At 36.9% G+C, this 22,884-nt stretch overlaps 2 protein-coding genes across 7 annotated transcripts in view; both read right to left on the reverse strand.

The window, feature by feature from the left end:
* Positions 1-6,330: 6,330 nt before the first annotated feature.
* On the reverse strand, positions 6,331-8,906 carry LOC131435095 (uncharacterized). 3 transcript variants are annotated; one of them, XM_058602623.1, is made up of 6 exons: positions 8,542-8,906; positions 8,300-8,453; positions 7,247-8,137; positions 6,918-7,187; positions 6,712-6,861; positions 6,331-6,655 (listed from the first exon to the last, which is right to left on the reverse strand). In XM_058602623.1, exons 2-6 carry the CDS (start codon positions 8,408-8,410, stop codon positions 6,485-6,487), a joined length of 1,593 nt encoding a protein of 530 aa, XP_058458606.1. In that variant the 5' UTR covers positions 8,411-8,453; positions 8,542-8,906; the 3' UTR covers positions 6,331-6,484. The 3 variants fall into 3 exon arrangements, with proteins under 3 accessions (XP_058458606.1, XP_058458596.1, XP_058458616.1); XM_058602613.1 differs by having other exon boundaries at positions 8,300-8,906; XM_058602633.1 differs by having other exon boundaries at positions 8,202-8,906.
* A 5,813-nt stretch (positions 8,907-14,719) lies between these two features.
* The window catches only part of LOC131435137 (elongation of very long chain fatty acids protein AAEL008004), a 153,002-nt gene continuing 144,837 nt past the window's right edge, over positions 14,720-22,884 (reverse strand). For all 4 annotated transcript variants that reach the window (XM_058602707.1, XM_058602724.1, XM_058602729.1 and 1 more), the window contains one exon: positions 14,720-17,177. In XM_058602707.1, coding sequence (XP_058458690.1) covers positions 16,839-17,177 — 339 coding nt within the window. In that variant the 3' untranslated portion in view covers positions 14,720-16,838. The remainder of the gene's footprint in view (positions 17,178-22,884) is intronic.

The following is a 22,884-nucleotide window of genomic DNA, read 5'->3' on the forward strand; positions in this document are numbered from 1 at the left end:
TTGTGTGAAACTAACCACAAGAAACCAGCTCTACAATGTTTTACTGTGCACGAAAGCGCCATCTAACAACACCCGATGATGCTACTAACAAACATACCATCTGCACGTGAAACTTTGTATATCGCTAATTCTAGCCAATTGCAAGGGGGATGACAGTAATTCATTTCTCGGTTGATTCGACGACGTTGATTTTTCATTAGGGCGTATAAGCAAGTGACAGTTTTTCTTTAATCACTCTCTCTTTCGATTATTGTGATGTGATTAAAAAGATTTTCTTTGATATCACTATTCTGTTTGAAAGTCGAAAGTTTCGGGTATCATTTCATGCAAAGAGTTGAGTGATAAACGTGGAAACCGCTTGGTAATTAATAGAAAAGAAAGTAAACAAAGAAAAACTGTCACTTGCTTATAAGCCCTTTTGAAAAATTAACCGAGATATGCTAGCATTTTAATCAACTTTGCTTAACTTGATTATCGTACGCGTCGTTTTTTCTAATATGGCTGGAATATGAAAAGTAAGTTTCGCTTTTCAAATCTTTCTTGCTATATCATCAACTTATCTACATTTTCATGAAAATTTGTTCAACATACTGCATGTGTAGCATGGTTACTGCTATAACAACACTTATTATAATATTGACAGCAATCAGTGAGTTCATTTCATTTTCAAAAGACCAATCATGTTCAAATCTGTTAATTAAACACTAACGCTTCGTAAGATTAAAAGATGGTAGATCAACTTTTTAACCTATTAATTTCTAATTCAACCTATTATTCTAGGATTCTCAATGACTTAAATATCTTTCCCACGATGTATTGAAAATGTGTACATTAAAACTATTCGTCAGGAGAAAAAATGACACAAGGAAGAGGCTTCAAAGCCTTTTTGATCTGATCTGAAAACAACCCTAATGTCTACATATATTGAATTTCCCAAATGTACAACACATTCCCAATAGTTCATCAGTTACAGGAAATTACATTGTGTCTAATCTGCAGGAGATTTTGATGTTTTCAATATACCCTCACGCACTTTTATTTCTTAATTTGAACTTTTGATAAAATCACTATTGGCACATTGTCGTAAAGCTGATTTACCGGTAGCGACACCTGCCAATGAAAAAGGGAACCAAGAAAAGGAGGATTCTTTCGGAAATTTTCATATCGGCAGTAGTGATTTGCAACATTTTCATCGTTTATCCAAGAGTACAAATAGATATCAGCAATAAAAGAAGTAGAAGAAAATCGATTTCAAAGTGATTACAACTTCTTTTATCGGTATAAACCCCGATTGAACATGGAAAATCTTCAGAAATGTGTGAAATTTGGTAAGGTTAGGTTTTTTCGGATTAACATTTTTTTTTAACAAAAACCAGTGTAATGTAAATTTCTCAAATACTAGAATGTATAGCGATCGAGTACTATTTACTTTGGACACTTTATTTGTTATTTCCAGGCATTTGAAAAATGGTATCAAACCAAGTTTAATGCTCTATTCTGAATAAACGGTAGATTTCGCACAATGTACTAAGATCAACATTACCACCTCAGAGTAAAAACTTTTTCTTCTACTTCTACTATGATTTTTCAAATGAAATTACCCGTTTTCATAAGAAATCGTTGAAAAGGTGGAATAATTAGAAATTTTCCTACCGATTTGACAGCTCTTGCTAAAAGTTTCATCTCTAAACAAGCAGCGCCTCTACATTTCAGTTTTGCGACAATATGCCAATCGCCCGAAGAATGCCTGCTCGAAATTTCGTAACTAAAGTTTATTAAGAATATATTCAAATTCAATAAGAATTTTTAAAAAAACATTAACATGTAATTCAAAATATAAAAAAATTTAACAAAAATTGAGTATTGTCGCAAATTCACGATGAAAAAATTATGATCCCTTCGCCAAAACTAGTCAATAATTTTTTTATCTAATTTCATTTCCTACCATATGGAAAAAGTGTTCACGTTTTGAACTAGCAAGAATTTAAATAGCAACATTTAAATTCAAGTAGAGAAAAGTCTGAGCAATAAGACATTCAAGTTGGCAGAAAAAACTTTGTTATTGAGCTGTCAGTCATTTCTCTCCATTGAGATATTTGCGTTAATATTTTGTATCATCGTTAATCATTAAAGAAGAATAATGTGCATTTCGAAGAGTTGTGATGTTGTCACAGTTGCAATATGAGTGAATTTTCATCACAAGACAAACTTTTCAACTGGAATCGGAATTAACTCAACACTGTTATCCCCCTTGGCCAATTGGCACATTGCCGCGAAACTGAATTACCGGTAGTGACACCTGCCAATGAAAAATGACACCAAGAAAAGAAGGCTTCTTTCGAAAATTTTCATATCGGCAGTAGTGATTTGCAGCATTTTTATCGTTTAATCAATAGTACAAATAGATATCAGCAAGGGGCAAATCACTCTAAACTTTGTCTTTTTACCGGGAGTAAAAAAGTTTAGCAGGAATCTCGCTGGATTAGAATGGGAATAGAGAAGTTTAGCCGAGATCTGGAAAAGCATTATTATGACATAAGAAGCGTAATCGTGGGAGCAGAGATGCCAGATATTTTCATAGAATATATATACACCCCGATTCCGACGGATTTGTGATACGAACGAATCTACATTTTCGTTCGAGTTCGAATTTTGCATTCTTTATTCCGTTCGACTTGTATGATTCGTTCGGGACACTTGAAATTTCGAACACTAACTATCAAAGCTGTCAACACTACTTACACGTTCGTTTTCTTTTTATATTATTCATTTCTTGGTAAAAGAAAACGGTCACACTTCTATAAACAAATTAGAACGATTCTAAACCGAACAGAAGTAATACGAACCAAAGACATCATATTAACAAGATATCCAGCTCTCACATTTCCCGAACAAATAATTGGCAACATCCTTTTTTGCGAGCATGTCGCCCTCAGGTGAGTCCGCATCGAATCTCATACATAGAAGTAGGGGAGAGAAATGTCAAATTCGTACGCGCCAAAATAGCAGGGCTGTGCACCCATACAATTGACATGACATGTTGAATGAGACGCCGTGCGATGGCGTTGCTGAACTGAAGATTGAGATCGCTCCAAGCTGACAGGGTCTGTACGAACGCAAGTCGATCGAGTAATGTTCGAAATTTTAACAACTCGAACGAATGATATTCGAGTTCATACCCAACTCGAACGGAATGCAGAATGGAAATTGCACATTCGATCGGAATATTTCGAATCGATTGACGTACAGAATAGGGGTGATAATATTGCTTCGTATAAAAATCTGTATTTATCTGTAATCACTAATGAAAGGAAATTTCGGAAATAAAATGATGTTTAAAGATGTTATTCCATTTGGTTCTTGTTATAAAATGGCAGATGCAAGGAGTATTCCTTTATATCGTAAGTCCTTGCCGTACTGACATGAACATTCAACGACGAAATTTAATTGTTTTTGTTATCAACCACAATTGAATTGTAAATCCATATACTTTTTTCGTTTGAAAATGATGACTTGGAATTCAAACATGTAATTCAAACGCCCAATACGCAACGTCAAATCAGGTCATACAACTTTTCAGTCTGACAGTAAAGTTTCATGACGCCATGACTTCCTTGAACATCAGTTCAAATTGGTTTCAAATTATGATGTAAATGTTTTTCAGCGTTCATCATTAAACAGCTGCACGAAAAAATTTTCATTTTAATATGGGCAATCAAACACGCACAGACGGAAAAGTTTCATTATTTCTTTTTTACTTTTTGTGGTATCTGTATAAATCTGTATTAAAATTGAGAAATCTGCTTGGAAATCTGTATAAAATCTGTACTCTGTATGTAATCTGTATGCGTATGTAAAAATCTGTATAAAACAGATAAATCTTTATAAATGGCATCTCTGCGTGGAAGCTCGAATGACAGACACACTTCAAACAAGATTAGGCAAAACTAGGCTGGATTAGTTTTAAATTACCCAAACTTATCTTGACTAGTTGGGAATAAATAAGATTAGGGAATTACATGAGTTTATTAGTATGAGATTGTCTAGAGTTTAGAGTGATTTGCCCCTTGGATATCAGCAATAAAAGTACACTCGGAGTAGAAGAAAATCGATTTCAAAGTTATTACTACTACTGTTTTTAGTGCGAACTATACGATTAAACATGGAAAATCTTTGTAAACGTGTGTAATTGAGTAAGGTTAGGGTTTTTCGGACCAATTTTTTTTAAACAGAAACCAGTGTAATGTTGATTTCTCGAGTACTAGAATGTATAACGATCTAGTACAATTTATTTCGGGTAGTTATAAATTGTTATTACCGGCATTTGAAAAATTGTATCAAGCCAAATTTAATGCTCCATTCTGAATAAATGGTAGATTTCGCACAATGAATTAAGATCAACCAGACCCTGTCAGCTTGGAGCGATCTCAATCTTCAGTTCAGCAACGCCATCGCACGGCGTCTCATTCAACATGTCATGTCAATTGTATGGGTGCGCAGCCCTGCTATTTTGGCGCGTACGAATTTGACATCTCTCTCCCCTACTTCTATGTATGAGATTCGATGCGGACTCACCTGAGGGCGACATGCTCGCAAAAAATGTTGTTGCCAATTATTTGTTCGGGAAATGTGAGAGCTGGATATCTTGTTAATATGATGTCTTTGGATCAACGTTACCACCTCAGACGTAAAAGCATTTTCTTCCACTGTTACTATGATTTTTCAAATGAATTTATCAGTTTTTATAAGAAATCGTTAGAAAGATGAAGTTATTTTTTCAAACATCTGTCTCTGACTCAAAAATTTATCTGGCTTCATTTTCAGTGATCAAAAAAAAGGTCTGACCACTCGTATAGAGGCCAAAACCGTAAAGATCTGGTGAGATCTGACAAAATCTAGGAAAATTTAGAACACCTGGCAAAAGATCGGGTTCGTTAGAGTGTTGGGAGAAGCGAACAAAATCTGTCAACCTGGCAACGCTGGCTCTTGCTGAAAGTATCACCTTTAAACAAGCAGCGCCTCTACATTTCGTTTTGGTGTCATTGTGCCAAGTTTTTCGTGTAAAAAACAAGTGATCGGTGTTGAGGTTTCTATGCCCGGTGAAAAATGAACGGGGGCCCTACTGAAAAATTGGTGGCCAACACGTTTCCTGATGAAAACAAAACAATATGTAAAAGCGATTCACACGCAGCATCAAGCGGTTATCACCTGAATGGAACGATTACGGAACAACAACATTAATTGTAAGTAATTCATATAAAAGGACACTACGTCAAGTTCACGGAACTTTTTAACGTCGGATACGTGAGCAATATTCGGCTAAATAAAATTAATAAACCAATCTGGACGTCGACCGAAGATGATTGATCGTCTGAACTGTGTTTAATGCATTCGTTTCCTGATGAAAACAAACCAATCTCATTTGCATTTGTGGTTGTAAGCAGAGATGCCAGGTCTGCAGATTTGTCTGTAAATCTGCAGATTTGGGGTATAGTACTGCAGACATTTTTTGTTGTGCAGACTTTTGCAGACTTTTGAAATTCTCGCAGATTTTTGCAGACTTTAGAAATTCTCGCAGACTTTCGTCTATATTTACAGACTTTTGAAATTTCCGCGACCTTTTTTTTTTTTTTTGCTCGCCAAGTCAGTTTTGCGTGTCATACTTTATAGAGAAATTGCTGCCAGCAGGACATACTTGCTGACTGCTGTTTTTTTTTCAGATTTACACACCCTGTCTGCAGATATTTGAAATTTTTAACTGGCATCTCTGGTTGTAAGTGAGCTGTCAGTGAGACTAATGTGAAAAAAAGTAAACATAATTTCAGAACAATATTTATGAATGAAAATCTACTGCTATTTTTGAAAATTCTTTAAACTGCATAGACACTGCATGTTTTCCACTTGTGGAGTAGTTTTTTCGTCGAAGTGTTCGCTTTAAATGTGAAAATAAAGAATTTTTCAATTCATCTCTAGGAGCCTTCAAAAGGTGATACGTGCACTGTGTTGATGAACTTGTTGGATGTTTTGAGCTACGCTGCCGGAGGAAAACATCCGGATAGTTGTCTCAGTCATCCTCTCCAATTGTCGAGCCGCACGCAATAAAAGTTTGCACTAGAAGTGAACTTTCTGCTTGGTTATTTCCATGTACTTGAAAAGCGAGTAAAGAAAAATGCAGAACATGTGATAACTGTTTTGAATCATTTATTGAGGTTTTTTTTATATCCGTATTCGAGATCACAAAATTATTAACGTTTGATATGTTGCAGAAACTCGACTCTATTGAACAAACGAGATTACGGCGTTCGGATATTCCGAACCGATAACATCATGTTTGAGGTCATTTGGCATTTATTCATTGAGTATATTTTATTGTCATATTTTTTATAAATACATAAATATATAAGTAAACAACACAACAATTGAAACTTACTAGTTTACTAGTACAGTTTTCGTTGGCTCGATTCTATGTTATGCATCGTTTATTTCACGTGTCATTTGTACACTCGACAATCCGCTGTTTGCGCTTATGACGCACGACACAACCGGGTAGCTTGCGTCGAACAAACTGCACATCCTCCGGCGAAGCACCGCAAACTTCCATACGTTTCAAGTTCGGAAATATACGTATCAGCGTATCGAGTCCACCAACATTGATCTAATATGGAAGAGAGTTTTTAATAATCAATATAATTTCGAAACCATTAATCTCACCTGTCTGAAATCCACCAACAGGGAACGGACTTGAAAATCGGCCATGTCGGTCGAATACCGGTATTCACCCAACCCACGGAATCGAAGTTGCAGCTCTCGTAGCCCTATTAGTGTGGCGAAGGCGGAGAAAAATTCGCAGTGTAGTTTTCCCTGAAGCAGATTAGGTTTAAGTAACGGCGCTTAGCTGTTTCATTGTCAATTAGTACCTTTTCATGCAATGCCAATCGTTCGAGAGAAATCAGATTGTTCAAAATTTGATGGTAAATCGAAATCATATCACATTTAAAGCGGACAGGGCTGAACAGTTGTAATAGTTGCAACGAAACCAGTCTGGGAAATGAATGACGCAGAAAATAATTGAATTTGTTGTAGTTTTTTATCTTGACAGCCTCAATCGTAAGACGTCCAACGCCCGGCAAAACAGGATAAATCTCCGGTTGTGTGATATCGATAGCTGCCTTTATTAGTCGTAGATTCTGAAATACCAATGTTGGACAGAATTAATTCCTCCAATCATAAACGAAAAGTTGCCTACCTTTAGGCACTTGAGTTCACCGAAACACAGAAAGTGTTCATCAGTCAAATCATCAGTGTTCAGACAGAGATCCTGCAGATGGAGACAACACTGCGTCAAAGTTATCAGTACAACTGTATTGACTGTGTTCTGTAGCTTAATTTGTTTCAATTTGTCTAGCCGCCGTATAAGATCAAGATACTCGTGCTCGTATTCGCCTTCGTCAACCAATTCTTCTGCTGATGATAAATCAAATTTTTCCAACCGAGGAAAATGGAGTCTTGAAAATTGCCGAAAATAATCGGCTGTTTGGAAGCAAATACCCAGTTGCGTCAACTGTGAGGCGAAGCAACGGACAAAATCTACTGGCCGCTGAGAAGTGTAATTGACTCGAATGAACAAACTGGTAATGTTGGGTGTAATTTTTGCAACATCCACTTCGGCCAGCTCAAGCAGATTGCTCTTGAGGTAAAACCGTTCTAGTTTCGGAAGAACACCGAAACGTAGGTCGTCGGCTTTATGGTGATTGAATATCACCGACTGTAGATGTAGGGTAGTAAGTCTCTGACACCGATCTACAATTCGGCGAAAAAAATCCAACCGTAAAGAAAACGTGCAGTCCGATATCAGCTTCAGTGTTTCCAATGATTCCGCAAACTTGCACAGTATGGCCAACATCAAGTCAGATTTGTCATGCTTAGTTCCGAAGTAGAGTAGAAGGTGTTTATAGCGCCGTTGGCTTGCCATCAGCACTCGAAAACTTTCCGAACTATCCAGTTTTGATGGGGCCCGAAAATCGAGCGCCAGCTGAATGTTCGATTTACGAAACACAAGCTTGGCCCACAAGCGGCAAACTCTGCTGACCGATTTGCGATCCTCTAGTTCTAAATAGGAGAATATTTGTTCCAGCATCTAAAACAAAAACGTACTAATTGAATTAACTCGAATTTTCAACCATCAGAAACTGCAAAATTACCTCCACTGGTAAATATTCGATTGATGTTTGCATGCTTGCACTATTTCGCTATAAACTACAATACTTTTTGGTTCATATAAGCGCTTTTAGTTACTTACAAGGGTTTTAGTTACTAAATAGGAATCGAACGGCACATTATGAAAGTGTGCCGAATCAAATCCAAGTGGCGGTAGCTTGGAATAATGTGTCAATCGCACCTTAACGCACATGGCAGTAGCGCTCCGGCACCAATCAGACTTCTAGACACAATATCTGCATCAACGGCACAACAGAAAGCACATTAAAATTTTTGTCATTCCGGTTTTTGCAGACAGAAAACCGTTTGCGTTAAGCGACTCACCCTTGTTGTGATCATAAGCATAACACACCCATCTGACACCGGTATGTGAGCACCAGCCATTTGAAAGTATACCGATTACGTTGAGCCCCTCGCGTTTCGAGCCCCAAACACTGCGATGTTTTGATACTCATCGCGACTCTCAAATTGTGAAAATAGTCTCCACTTGATGACCCAAAACATTGTCTGCTGTATTTTAGGTAAACCGACAAGTTATTGTGAGAGAGCCGACCAAAAATTCACTAATTTTCGTGCACTAAACAAGGTAAACGCGTAAAACAAATGTATTACTGTTTGTTTGTTTACGTTGCAATCAGCTGATTTTGAAGTTCCGATTTTGATCTCATCAAGATGGCGTCGTGACAGGAGGCTGGCATAACACTGCAACTGCTCTGTACTGGCCAGAGATGCCAGGTAAAAATTTCATTGTAGCAAAAGTTAATATATGCAAAAAAATATCTGCAGGCTTCATTTCTCTATAAACAAATGATACGCTAAACTGACTCGGTGAGCAAGAGCAAAACGTCGCGGCAATTTCAATAGTCTGTAAATTTTGACGAAAGTCTTCGAAAAACTCGATTTTCAAAAGTCTGCATAACTATAAAAATCCAGACCCGGCATATCTGGTACCGACAAAACTCTGACGTCTACACTCTTACCAGCCGCTACCTAATTTTGAGTCAAACCTTACCCAAAATCCACTAAAATGCATCTCCCCATTTTTAGATAATGCAAGATGATCTCAAAATTTAGGTAAATGTGAGTGTTATCAATGCAACTTTGACAAAGCTCGCTACCCATTTTTTACGATCAAGTCAAAGTTTGAATAGATAACGTCCTTATTATGAATAGCTTATAGAAGAGCCGATTTCTCCCCAAAAAATAAGTGAACTCGATTTTCAGTGTATAAACGAAGGAACAATCATACATGCTTATAAAAAGTTACTCGGAGATTGAGTACTAGTTACTCATTTTCAAATGATACATGGAAACGTCAAAAATTGAGTAGGGTAACAGAGGTATTTTGGCCTGTATTATTTCAATACAAAATAGTCCAATATCAAAAAAGAGATTACTAATACACATCTTTTCTACGATATGAAGCATGTTGTGACATACTACTAACGAGATTGTGTTTGCAATTTTCGATTCCAAATATCATGATTTTTGTATGGATCGTCTATATTTCGCCCATTTTTTGAAATGTTTTTATATACTTAAAATAAGTCAAGTAAGTTACTTTGAAATTATCCTCCTGAATGAATTGTAACCATATCTTTACGTCCACAAGAATGGTATTTCGAGGATAAATTATTGTTCTGTTCCATTTTCTCGTATTGTTTAGAAAATGATAAATCGACGCTTCGGGTAATCTTATAGTTTATTTCAATTATGGTAAGGCCCGATTTCACAATATACCGAATAGGCTATTAGGTATAGTGGTTTGCAATGGAATCGCCGCAGAATAGCGAAATAATGAGCGTCAGAATCACAGGTGCCTTATTGCAGAATTCTATTGTAAGCACACTGCAATTTCACAGACTTTTACAGGGGTGGAATCATGTAAGGTGATTATCACCAAGTGATTATCACTTTTGGAAATTTGGACTCATGTAAGGTGATAATCACCAAGTTCTGTCACCACTGCTGAGAGGCTAACATCACTATCAAACGTTGGCATTACGTAAGGTGATAGTCACCGCGATTTAATCACCTTCATGTCAAAATGGAACAACAAGTGATTTTTTTTATTTGTTTGTGCGCAGGTAATTTTTTTCAACGTTACTCTTCGATACATACAAATCATCATTGATAAACATGACTCGAATTAATGAAAAAAATTGAAAACTAAAGGAATAAAACTTTAGATTTAAAATATTATATGGGTATACGCCACTTTCATATGTTACTCCTCCTAATATCAACGGTATACGCCACATTCATATTTTACTCCTGAAAAATTGACGTTTCTTGACAGGTGATAAATGGAGTGAAGTTGGCTCAATCACCGGTGATGGTGATAGTAAAAGTGATCACCTTCGGTGATTCCAAACATTCTGGTGATCACCTCGTTATCACCAGGAGGTGATAGTCACTTATCACCTTACATGATTCCACCCCAGGTTTCTTTAAACTTTTATATACAATCGTCAAATTCACAGACTTTCAAAACTGCGTGATGCTTCTTATTTGTTTTTTTATGGTCATACTTATAAAATTTAACGCTTCCATTGGAGGATTTCTAGTATGCCTTTGCCAAGAGTTGAACGGTTGTTTTAACCCCATCGCTGTATGTTGTACTACGTTTACAGCATTTTTATATTAAGCATTAGAGCGAATAAAGAAATGATTCGTCTGGTGAAATAAAGGCAATTACAGATTTAAAAGGCAATATTCACTAGCGACAAGAATTATTTGTTTGTTCACTAAAAGCACCAAGTATGTATCTGTCAAAGACGACTGGATTTTTAGAGTAGTCGGTCACAATTTTGTTTATAGTAGTTTACACACTAAGATTAATTCCTTTATTCGGTAATATTTTTGACGAGAAATTTCGGTAATCTATAGAAATGACCGATATTTCGGAACATGATTTTTTTTACAATAATTATGCAAATTTTTACCAGACGATCAGTTTTACGTAAATTTTCATTACAGAATTTTGTAAACAGGTATACAAACCATACTGTCCGTATGGTAAAATTATCTTCCAATAACCGAGCTTCTGTGAGAACTGATTGTCGTAAACCTAACTGTCAAACAGTTATTAAAACTTTCAGAAGTGTCTTTTTAATTAACCAAACGAAAAAAAAATTGACGATTTAATCGAATGGATTGAGGAACAGGTGAAGCTTTTGAAACATTAGAACCACTAAAAGCTTATTGTTTACTTATAGGCAGAAAATAATTTTGTATCATTTGTCCACCACACAAATCGTTCGAGGATAACTTCTGGTGGACTCGACGGATTGTGCAGTGTTTTGGAAGGCGCTGATAATTCCCGTCAGCCGGAACATTCGACCCTTTTTTCATGGAATAAAGCTATAGTCACAACAGGTTGGAATTTTCTTCATTTGTTTTTGTGAATTTGTGTTGTTTTCTGAAATCCAAAAATCCAGAATTTGAACAACAGGAAAAGAAGCAAACAAAAAATTACCCAACCATCCGTTAAATCCATTTGGTTTACAGTTTACGGTAGTTGTTTGACAGTTCAGCAATTACCGAACGTTCAGCCGACGACACGACCAGGCACTCCGAAGAAAAATCGGAATAGAAAGTGTCTGTGAGTGATTTTCCGTCAGTTACCACAAATATAGCAACCCCTTGATAATGATAAAATTGATCTTTTTAAGCAACACTGTTCTGGTTGCTATGCGTTATTTGTCAAGGAACCGGAATTATAGAAATAAACAAACAAATAGGAAAAGTATCCCGATCCATTGTCAGTAGCCACGAAAATGCAAGAAAAAAAGGATTAAGTTCGAAATAAAGCGTTATATTCTCTTGTGTGCAGTCATGTATTTCCAAATCTGTTGCAACACAAGACGAAACTGAATTTACAATCATGTATATTTGCTAATAATCAAGTAAAATTACTGTTTCTAGAACTCGAAAAAACGTGAAGCAGGATGTTTATTTTGTCTATTCAATTAAGACCAAAAACAATATTTCGTAACACTAGAGGAACCCTCACAGAAGTTTAAATCAATGGGAAAAGAACGATAATGAAATTGCTGCGTTCTGTGATGTCGATTTGAAACACATTATTAAATTTAAGCTATTTTCAAAGATCCTGTATACATTGAATCAGTAACAAAAATATGCATTTATTGATGTTATTTCTCTGCTAAATCATGCTAAAAAGCTTGATTGTTATCCATGAAGATCTTTATTGGAGATGCGTTTCAAGTTTTCTTAGGAGAATTTTCCAAGAATTATCCAGATGTCATACTAAAACTATTCTAGGGTTAGCAAAAGTCATAAAACAAAAGTTTGTCTCAATGGCGTGAAAAAATAGTAATGCTGATGATACGATCTACTTAGAAGAAATTCTTAGTCGCATAATTCGAATATTTTATGAAAACTATGCAATAGTTTCAATTGTTTATTGAATTTTTCTAATAGATATGGTGTGAGATGCTGATGTAGTTGATTGGTAACTTCTATGCTGTCAAATTTCCGGTGCATACACTTACTGGTGGTGCAAATAAAATGATAAAACATATCGGTATCGCAAAAACATAGCACTTCACTTAACTTTTAAGGGCCAATTCTTGTTCTTAGGTACAGTGGTAGAATGCGCGACTGGTATATCGATTCGGAGTTAGTTTTGTTTATCTACATAAGCATGCCTTTGAACAACAGTATCCAAGATATCTGTTATTCGATTAATAATTTATCAAATCGAGTTGCCAGTTTTAACAAATTTTCAAACAATTTTGTTTTGACATTTCGAGTTACTGAGGTTCAGCTGTTGAAAATTCGGTTTAAAATAACCGAATTCTGCGAAATTTTCTGAGTGGTTATTTTTATAGCTAATATTCACCCCGATTCTGCAATCCGACGGATTTGTGATACGAACGAATCTACACTTTCGTTCGAGTTCTTTATTCCGTTCGACTTGTATGATTCGATCGACTCTCGTTCGGGAACACTAGAAATTTCGAACACTAACCATCAAAGCTGTCGACACTACTTAAACGTTCTTTTTATATTAGTCATTTCTTAGTAAACGAAACCGTCACACTTGTAAAACAAATTAGAACGATTCTAAACCGAACAGAAGTAATACGTACGCAAGTCGATCGAGTAATGTTCGAAAATTGAACAACTCGAACGAATGATATTCGAGTTCATACCCAACTCGAACGGAATGTAGAATGGAAATTACACATTCTATCGGAATATTTCGAATCGATCGACGTACAGAATAGGGGTGATTGACAATGTTTCTAGTGAAGCACGATGTTTTGAGGACAAAGACGTCGATTAATACAAAGTATCATTGTTTAATTATTCTGAGTATAAAAACAATGTCATTTAGTAGTCAATTAGAAAATATTTTTCTGGCTTGTGGTCCCGAAGGGGTTGAATCGATGCAAATGACAGTTACGCTATCTTTGCGGCATTTTGTCGCTATCTTGTCGCATCACAATCTTTGTTGACCGCCAGTGAATATTACAATACTTTTGCAAACATACTGTGCACACTTGGAAAATTTCGCAGAATTCGGTAATATTTTACCGAATTTTCAACAGCTGACCGTTCGGTAATTCATTTGATTGCTGAGCGTTCGGTAATGGGATTTTTTTTTGACCTGTCAAACACTACCGAACATTCAGTAAACTCAGTGGTGTCAACTAACGGATGGTTCGGTATTGTTTTGTTGTGGTTGAAATTAAAATGAAAAATCAATTTATAAGGTTTTCGGATTTTTCAAATAAATACAACTTTTCACTCATTGATTACGCTTTTCTATTTTTAAAATGTGCATTCCTTGATTTTTCACTGCAAAGTGTGAAACAATTTGACTCCAGTCGTCATTTGGCAAATACCCAAGCTTAAAATGTGTTTGAGTTCATCCAGCATATTATTTTCTTTGCCATTGACTTCAACGTCGAGTTTGAAGTTTCATACTGCTCATCTGTAGGTAAGAAAACTATCACTGTTTCCGCAAAAGTGAACATTTCAGTAGGATTCAAGGAATAAAAATTAGCATAGCGCGCATGTAAGTCAGACACATACCCGGGAATATGCTCCCGACAGTAGAAACATATTATTACCTGACAATTTTAAATATTGGTAAATTAAAGAGTACTAAATTAAAATTTTAATAGGCCGTCCGTCTTCCTCCTGTAACCGCTGGATTACCTGTTCCATCTTCACTAGATAAATCAATTTTTTAGAATGATTTCAAGCCATGATGCTTTCTGATTGATTAAAAATGGCTACCAAACGCTTATAAAAATCGTTGAACGATACAGGACAAGTTGGCCCCATCTCCAATGGATTGTTCACCATAGAACCTGTGTGAGACAACATGTTTCAAAACTTTTACTGAACTTCTCACTCAAACACAAAATTGTAGGATCAGGAAAATCATGATGCTGAAAATCGACTCAGGTGTTTTTTTTTTTTGAACGGATAGCTTTAGAATGAATGAATCCTCGAGACAGCCATGTTTGTTTTTACAGGTTTTCTGTTTATTTTGTTCATATACCGCTATTTTCAAGTCAATAGGATTGAATTGTTTTCCTTCTCCAGCAGAAAGCTCTGGGAAAGACAGAAAATCCAACTCCGCGTTTTTTTTTGTGTTTTGTTTTAAATGTATGTGTTTAGTATCTCGAGGGTAACACATACGTATTCCCTCACTTTCCAAGCACCTTTTTGTTGTCGTTTACGTTTGCTATGCCGGGCCAACGGCCCGTAAGCTACTACCCTTACGCGGTGTGTGCTCTAGTGTAAATATCAGCACACACCCTGTAGGCGATTTGTATGTATGTATGTATGTATGTATGTATGGATGTGCCATTCTTACTGTAGCTCGCTTAATTACTGCAACTTAAATACGGAGTTGTTTAGTACTAGTATATTTTGCATATCATTTGCTTTCCTTACAAAAAAATAAAGAAATCACATTAGAGTTTTTTCCTTCGTTAATTTTTCTCTCTTTTTTATGCTTTAATCCTAGCAAGCGCAGCCTCGTCAGCCAACGCCTCACCCACTTTTAAATGTATATTCTGAACTTCACTTTGTGTAGAGGTTCGTCTTCCTGATCCTGAATAGTAGGTATATTATGTTGATATTACTGTTTCAAACAAAAAATAAAACAAAATGGTGGGAAAGACACAGTATGAGGGCGCCCGAAACGAGACAGAATAGGGATACCGAAAAAGCACATCAATGAAGCGCCATCCATAGTGCCAATGAAGGATCAACCAACCGTTCAAGGCGAGCGGAAAAAAATATAGAAAAAAAATACGACGCATCTACGTAACGTCTAGATAGAGATAGCACTAGATTTCCAATTGGCTGTCAGTTTTGCTTGCTTATCGGTTACTATTTTTTTTATCAATTTGGAATCTTCACCACATTTTTTTTCGGTTTTGTTTTGTTTTTTTTCTCTCCTTATGCCTAGTTTCATTAGGTTAGCTAAACTATGTACAAGTAGAATATTTGCCAGTCGCGCACTCTCTCTCTCTTTCTCTCGAGTCCAGTTCCGCACTCAAACAACACTCATCAGAACGCCATTTTTTTGTTGTTGTTTTATCTAGAATTTCTATTGCCTGCTGCCTGCCTACCTGACCTGACCTGACCTGCCCATCTCAATTATCATCTTATGCCACAAGTTACTAACTTTATTTAAAAATATAAATAAAGGTAACATTTTGTTTCTCTTGTAATGCAATGTGTAAAAAGTTTTCACTTTTAACGTTTGTTTTGGCTTCCACTTAAAAAAACTCTCATCTCTTTTCTTTTTTTGTTTGTTTTCCGTGTTATTTTTTTATGACTCTTCTAACATGTGCTTAGTTTTTTATTGTTTTCACCGCTACTCGTTTTGTTTGATTGTTTTCTGCATTATTATACTCAATAGTTGTTGTTGTTGTTGTTCTCTTCCTCTCTCAACACATTGAAACAATGTGCTTTTATTATTCGGTTTAAAAGACTTGTTTCCGCCGTTTCACCACTGACTGACTGTGTTCGAATGTTTTTTTTGTTTTCCTCGTTGACAGAAACAAAAACAGGAAAAAAAAAGAATTAAAAAAAAATTGGGCTGGTTGTTGTCTGATTCTCATTCTCTCGCACTCTCGTCTAGGCAACTACGAAATAATTTCTTATCTTGATCCAAGTACAATTTATTCCTATTGGGATGGGTTGTTGTGGTGGTGGTGGTGGTGTTGTTGTGTAGAGGAGGACAAAAGGGTGGTACAGTTTTAGTCTTGATGCCAATGTGTGTGTGTGTGTATGTGCGAGAGACATATACATTTGTTTTCGGAGGGAGAACAGTTTTTTTGATTTGTTTTTTGCTCTTAACAAAATCGGAAATAGTTTTTCTTTTGCACCATGACGAAACACAAAAAAAAACAACAGTGATGTGTGAGTGTGGGGCTGTGTAAAAGTGAAGAGGTTTTACAATAAATTAATTAATAATAACAATAGAAACAGCTGGGTATGTGTGTGTGGGTGCGTGTGGGAGAACGGTTCTAGCTCTGTGACTACCCGAGGGAAGCAGTTTGTGAGTCCGGAGGAGGAAGGGACAGAAATGGGGCTTATGGAAGGGAAGGTGATTTAATTCGCTATTATTGGACCGGATTGCGGCTGCTGGGCTGTCGTTGCGTGATTTCGATCTCGGCCGGGAGATCACCCCGCACGTAGAAATCGGTGGCAGCTTTGGCACCACCGTTGGACAGTAACGATCCTCCACCGTTACTGGTGATGCTACCGTTGCTATGGTTATGGTGATGATTGTGATGATGGTGGACCGCGCCGTTCTTCCCGTGCAGGTGTCCGTTGGTGGCGGTGGCGGCGGGTACGGCACTGCCGTTGGACGAGAGACTTCCGTTCGTGGTGGCACTGCCATTCAGCAGTGCGTCTTCCTGTTTCTTCTTAGCTGCCGCGGCCTCGCGTTCTCTTCTCTCCTGCAATAGAGCGATCGTATGACGATTAGTGGGGCTGATTACGTTAGATAAAAATGAAACAAGAAAACCCAATCGTCCCTTTGTGAAAAAAAGCTACAAATGAAATTACCGATAAAAGCAAACTTTCAACCAAAATTGGTTCAGTATGGAATCAATCAGCACTGTGAGCAGTTCTGTTGCGAGACGTTTCGCTTCAAACGAGCGCGATTGCGTCATTCTGCAGCTGGTCGTGTGCATCGTGTCGTGAAAAATACAATGGAAAGTGGACAACGATGGGGAACATTACACGGAAAGAAATCCGTTACTGCTGGCATGATTAGAAAATCATGAAACCAATCATTTTAACTTCTCATGAAACCAAGAGCAATAACTTCTCCCATGAAAATATCACTTCGTACCCTCTGCATCAAGTGATGTGATACATTGCTTACTAGATTAATGGTAAGGCAAAAAGCAGACTTTGCATTTAATAATCGTGTTGTTTTACTCACCGGCTGATAGAGAATTGACAACATAAAGATAATGAACCGAAAATTGACATCATATAAGAGACTAAAAGCACGGGAAAGTTTTTCATTTGACAAACAACAATGTTACATTTTGTTCAAATGTATTCTTACATATTTGCTGTGATCGTTGTTGCTAGAAAAATATTACGAGAGCTAGCGTAAACCAAAACAATAAATTCGATTGTGAATTTGGAACACCATCTAACGAAAATCAGAATAAAATTTTGTCCAATCACTTTGATTAATTTGTTTCATAAATATAACAACACAAGCTGTATTGATTCACCTAAATTAAGTCAAAGTTGACAACTTTTTCAATTATCATCGTTATTAATTTCAAACTGCTGTTAAACCCTTGACAGATCGTTGGACGAGACATGGGATATTAGTCCAATTTCCAACGGATTATTCGATATAGAATCTGTAATTTAAAATTTTTTTGTCGTGAATACGACTTACTTTACTATGGGGTGCCTTTTCAAAATTTACCCTCTGAGAGAGTGATAAGTTTTTGATCGTGAATATTTCTTGTTGTATCTAACGAATCAACATAATTTTAGATACGTGCCTTCGGAAATATGATCACAATTTTATGATAAAATTTTCAGTTTTGTGACATAATCTCAAATAATTCAAAATTAAACTTTTCTGAAATGTTTGGTATAAACGAGTATCAAAGAGGATAATTCATAAGGCGCATTTGTCTTTCTCGCATTTTTAAAGCTCATAGCTCAGTGATCTGTGAAAGGATTTATTTAATCTAACTACCAATAAAATCGACATTTTTCAACTTAAACGTGTATAGCAAAAGCATTGAAGTATTTCAATAGTACACTATTGAAAAACCTGTCTCATTTGACCCATGTCACCACCAGCCAATCAGAACGCGTTCTGAGGAAGAGGACAAAATATCCGCTGCTGTACAACGAATCGTTCGAGAAATTTTTTTCGAACAGTGCTTAATATCGTAGTGAGTTCCACAATTTGGTCCTTCTGAAAGGCAGGAATGAATCCCGTACCGCATCCTGATAGTTTCTTTCAATGAAATGCAAATCCAAAATGAAATAATCTGTATGCGGCTATTTTTATAGCCGTTGAGACCGCCCATTAGTGAAAAAGCTACAAACGAAATCACGTAAAAAAAACCTCTTAACAAAAATTGTATCAGTTTGGATTCTATCGCCACTGCGAGCAGATGTATTTAGTATCGTTTGCAAAGCTAGTTTCGCTTCCGACAAGAGCGATTACGTCACAGCTGCCAGTTGTTTGCATTGGTAAAAAACAACAAAAAGTGCTCAACGGTGAAGAGGATCACACAAAATCAGCCGTTCTAATGGCTCTAAAAGTTTTCTAAAGAACTATTAGGATTTCTTGCTCGCAAATCGAAGGTAATTTAGTTTAGTTTAGTTTAGTGCAAATCTAGAACTGTTTGATTTGATTTGTGCATTTTTCGCTGTGTGAAATTCACAGTAATCGAGATCGTAATCAAGTGAAGCCTTCTTTGTTTTTGCGAAAAATGTGAAAAAGGGAAATGCTTGCATAATTCATACAATTGATCAACTAATTGATATTCGGAAGTGTTATGGAACATGTTTTCGTATTCACGACATCCAGTTATGTCTCTGACATTCCCCACCCGCCTTTTTTCAACAGCTTTGAAGAACTTCTCGCTCAAACGTAATATTTTTCCTGCTTTTACCCTAAAGCTCCCGATTTTTCCCGGTTTCTTGCCACCCTGGTTTAGCTCGCCTACTTTGCCGTGTTGAGTAGATATGTGTTGGTGGTGCTCGCCACGAAAATTAAGCGTTGCTTCTCAAGAGCAACGCGTAGCGACAAAATTGGGGAACAAGATTGGGCGAAAAAGCTTCGGAAACGTACGGTGATAGTGCTCTTGGTTGTGCGAAGGTGTGTTGATGGTATAAAGAGTTTAAGGAGTGGCGTTAGTTCATTTTCAGTGGGTTGTAAACTCAAAATTGTTAACAGATGGACGAGGAGTAGCAAGTAATGCGCTTCGATACTTGAAAAATCTCTCTGAGAAAGGTCCTGAGTAAAATGTATTCAAGTTTATATAGGTAATGTGGGTAAACAATACCATTTCAATCTATAAGTTGTAAAATTGATGAGATTAGTACATCACTCAATTCTTGTGAGATTTGTGAGAAAGAAAACGAATGTAAGAAGATGAAAATTTAAGGACTGTTACGACCAAGAATTGGTCAAATAAGAATGAGTGTAAATAGTTTCAATGTTTTATTAGAAATTCATACAAAATACAGAAAACAAATCAGGCTCAGGTTCAGATTTCAGATCGTCAGAATGATTTTCAGAATTCGAGTCCAAAATCTTGTTCAGAATCCTGAGGTTAGATCCAGAATTCAGATTCCGGTTTGGCATTCAGGTGCAGAATCCTGCTACCCGTTTCAGAACTTAGGTTCAGATATAAAACTTCTGTCACAAATTCAGACCCAGAATCTGAGCCTGGGATCAGAACTCATGCCCAAAACACACGAAAACCTATTTATTCCTGTCAGAAGTTCAGGTCTATAACCCAGGTCCAAAATGCAGGCCTAGAATTTGAATCCCGATTTTCGAACATGAATCCAGGTCCATGTTCTGAAGCTAGATCCAGAATTCAGGTGACGAGTCAAGGTTCAGGATTTAGTTTCAGGTTCAAAAACTCTGCCAGGAGCTGATCCGGGGTCAGAAGTCTAGTCCAGAACCAAAGTCCAAGTCCAAGTTGAAAATAAAACTCCAGAATCCAGATGCAGAATTCAGGTTCAGGGAAAAAATCTCTATCATGAATTTTGGTCCACAATCCGAGTCCAATTTCAGAATTCATATCCACAGATCCAGAATTGAGGTCCACCATCGCGTTCCAGAATTCACATCCAAACTAAAAATTCTGGTCCAAAATCGAAGTCCCGATTTTAGGTTCAAAATTCAGATTCTGTACTCAGATCACAAATTCACGGTTGAGGTCTCTGTCATGAGTTTAGATTCACAATCTAACTCCAGGTCTAGAATACAGATCCATGTTCCGAATATAAGCATTGAATTCTGCTTCAAGTTCAGAATCCGTATTCGGATGAAGAATCTCTGTCAATAATCCAGGTTCAGGTTCAGTGTCCTGATCCAGAAACCTTGGTCGATAGTTCAATATTCCAATCCAGTGTTCAGAACCAGCGTCCAGATCTAGATATCGTTTAGTTATTACTGGGTTAGGTCAAGTGACTCAATTCAGGTCCAGGTTCTGAGTTCCAATTATAAGACGGAATCCTGGTCTGAAATTCAGCTCTTGGCTTAGAATCCATGTACAGAATCCAGGTCCAGATTCAGAAACCAAATAAAGAATTCTGTATCAGGTTCAGAATAAATACAGTTTAGAATTTCTGTCCACAATTTAGGTTCATGTTTAGAATTGAGGAATCCTAGAGAACTCAGGTCCAAAATCTAATTCAGGCTCACAGCCCAACTGCAAAATAGGTTCAAAGTTTAGTTTCGGAAACTCTGCCAGAAGTTCAGAAAACAGAATTTTGGCAAGTTTAAGGTGCGAAAGGTTTTACCCCCTAATTTATGCTAGTTGCACATAACCATTTTACAAATAATTTATTTTTATTTTTGTTGAACCGTCAAGTCGGAGGTAGCTGTTCAACATAAACTGCTACACACTGATGTGTCTAAGACAAAACGTAAATATAAGGTTCATCTAGGTTAAGGTCTCTGTCAGGAGTTTAGATTCACAATCTAACTCCAAGTCTAGAATTCAAATGCAGGTTCCGAATATAAGCATTGAATTCTGCTTCAAGTTCAGAATCCGTATTCGGATAAAGAATCTGTCAATAATCCAGGTTCAGGCTCAGTGTCCTGATCCAGAAACCATATTCGATAGTTCGGTATTCTAATCCAGTGTTCAGGACCAAAGTTCAGATCTAGACATCGTTTAGTTATTACTGGGTAAGAGGACGTGGGAGATTTTCTAACAATCATAGAACCAAATAGTGACAAATGTAATAAACACAGTCATGTACATCTCTATCGCCCAAAACTTAATTTTTGTCGTAATTTCCTTTGTGGAAAGTAGTCGCTTGAGAGTCGCAAATAAACTGGTTGATTTTAAATGTTTTCGTTTTTGTCTCTCGCTGAAGAAGTGAAACCAGAACTGGAAATGACTCAAAAATTTAGCTCTTAAAAAATCATAGTGTTGTCCACATACGCCACCAAAAAACAAGCCTAATGCAGAGCTATTCTCCTTTACCCAACGAAAAGACAGTCTGAAATTATGACTGATGAAATGAAAACTATGAAATTCAAAAACTGGCGTCATAAGCTTTCAGACAGTTTTAAATCCGTCCACAACCTTCCCCAATCCGAGGAAATCGCTCTGCCAACTGAACTACTGTGGATGTTATGATACACAACGCAGAAAGTTTTCCGGCTAGAAATGAACTTCGTATTTGATCTGACTGTGCACGGTCGATTAAGTTCACATTTTAGTTGATCCCCTGTGATCCAATTTCGTACTCAAAAACTTCATTCCTCTACCAGTCGATCTCGCTTCATTTCTCCGGTTGAGCAATGATGTGTGAGGTTTTGTTGATGTTTTGCATGCCCAATGTTCGAACGATAGGGTCTTGAATTAACAATTAATTTCTACCGCGTTGGGATTGGGAAGCAAATTACTTTTTGTATCATTAATATCTACTTCAAATTCAAATCTAAAGTTAACTGCAAAAATGTTGAATTTTGTTTACGTTTCGTCTTAGACTTATCAGTGCATAGCAGCATTCATTTACAACGGAACGGAATGCCAAATTCAATGGCACCCGGCAGTCGATTGAGCAACAGTAGGTACATATTTAAAATTCTGATTTACTGTTGTTGTGTCCACTTGCATAAACATAACTACTAACGGATAGTGTATTTTTTTTTTGAAATATACCCTCAACCCGCCAGGGCCGGTGACCTGCATCCGTCGTCATCGCCCGACCGAACGGCGGGCGGCGCAGTGTGCAAGTGATAATGGATAGATAAAATAATGAAACTTGTCTGTGCGGAGGCGCTCCACGCGTCGTCTCAAACTAAACCGAGACTTTTGTCTAACAAGTGTCGTGGATCGCTCGCAGTAGGCGTAGGTGATGCAATTTTTGACAGCGAAGCATGAACGAGTGAAAACAGGAATATTTACATCACGTGTGACC

Source organism: Malaya genurostris, chromosome 1 (assembly GCF_030247185.1).
Source record: "Malaya genurostris strain Urasoe2022 chromosome 1, Malgen_1.1, whole genome shotgun sequence".
Taxonomy (NCBI): domain Eukaryota; kingdom Metazoa; phylum Arthropoda; class Insecta; order Diptera; family Culicidae; genus Malaya; species Malaya genurostris.

Coding starts and splice junctions, on each gene's coding strand:
- LOC131435095 (XM_058602623.1), bottom strand. CDS start 8,410: ATGTGCGTTAAGGTGCGATTGACACATTATTCCAAGCTACCGCCACTT. Junction 6,862..6,917: donor GATTGGCATTGCATGAAAAG/GTACTAATTGAC, acceptor AATCTGCTTCAG/GGAAAACTACACTGCGAATT. Junction 6,656..6,711: donor TGTTGGTGGATTTCAGACAG/GTGAGATTAATG, acceptor CTTCCATATTAG/ATCAATGTTGGTGGACTCGA.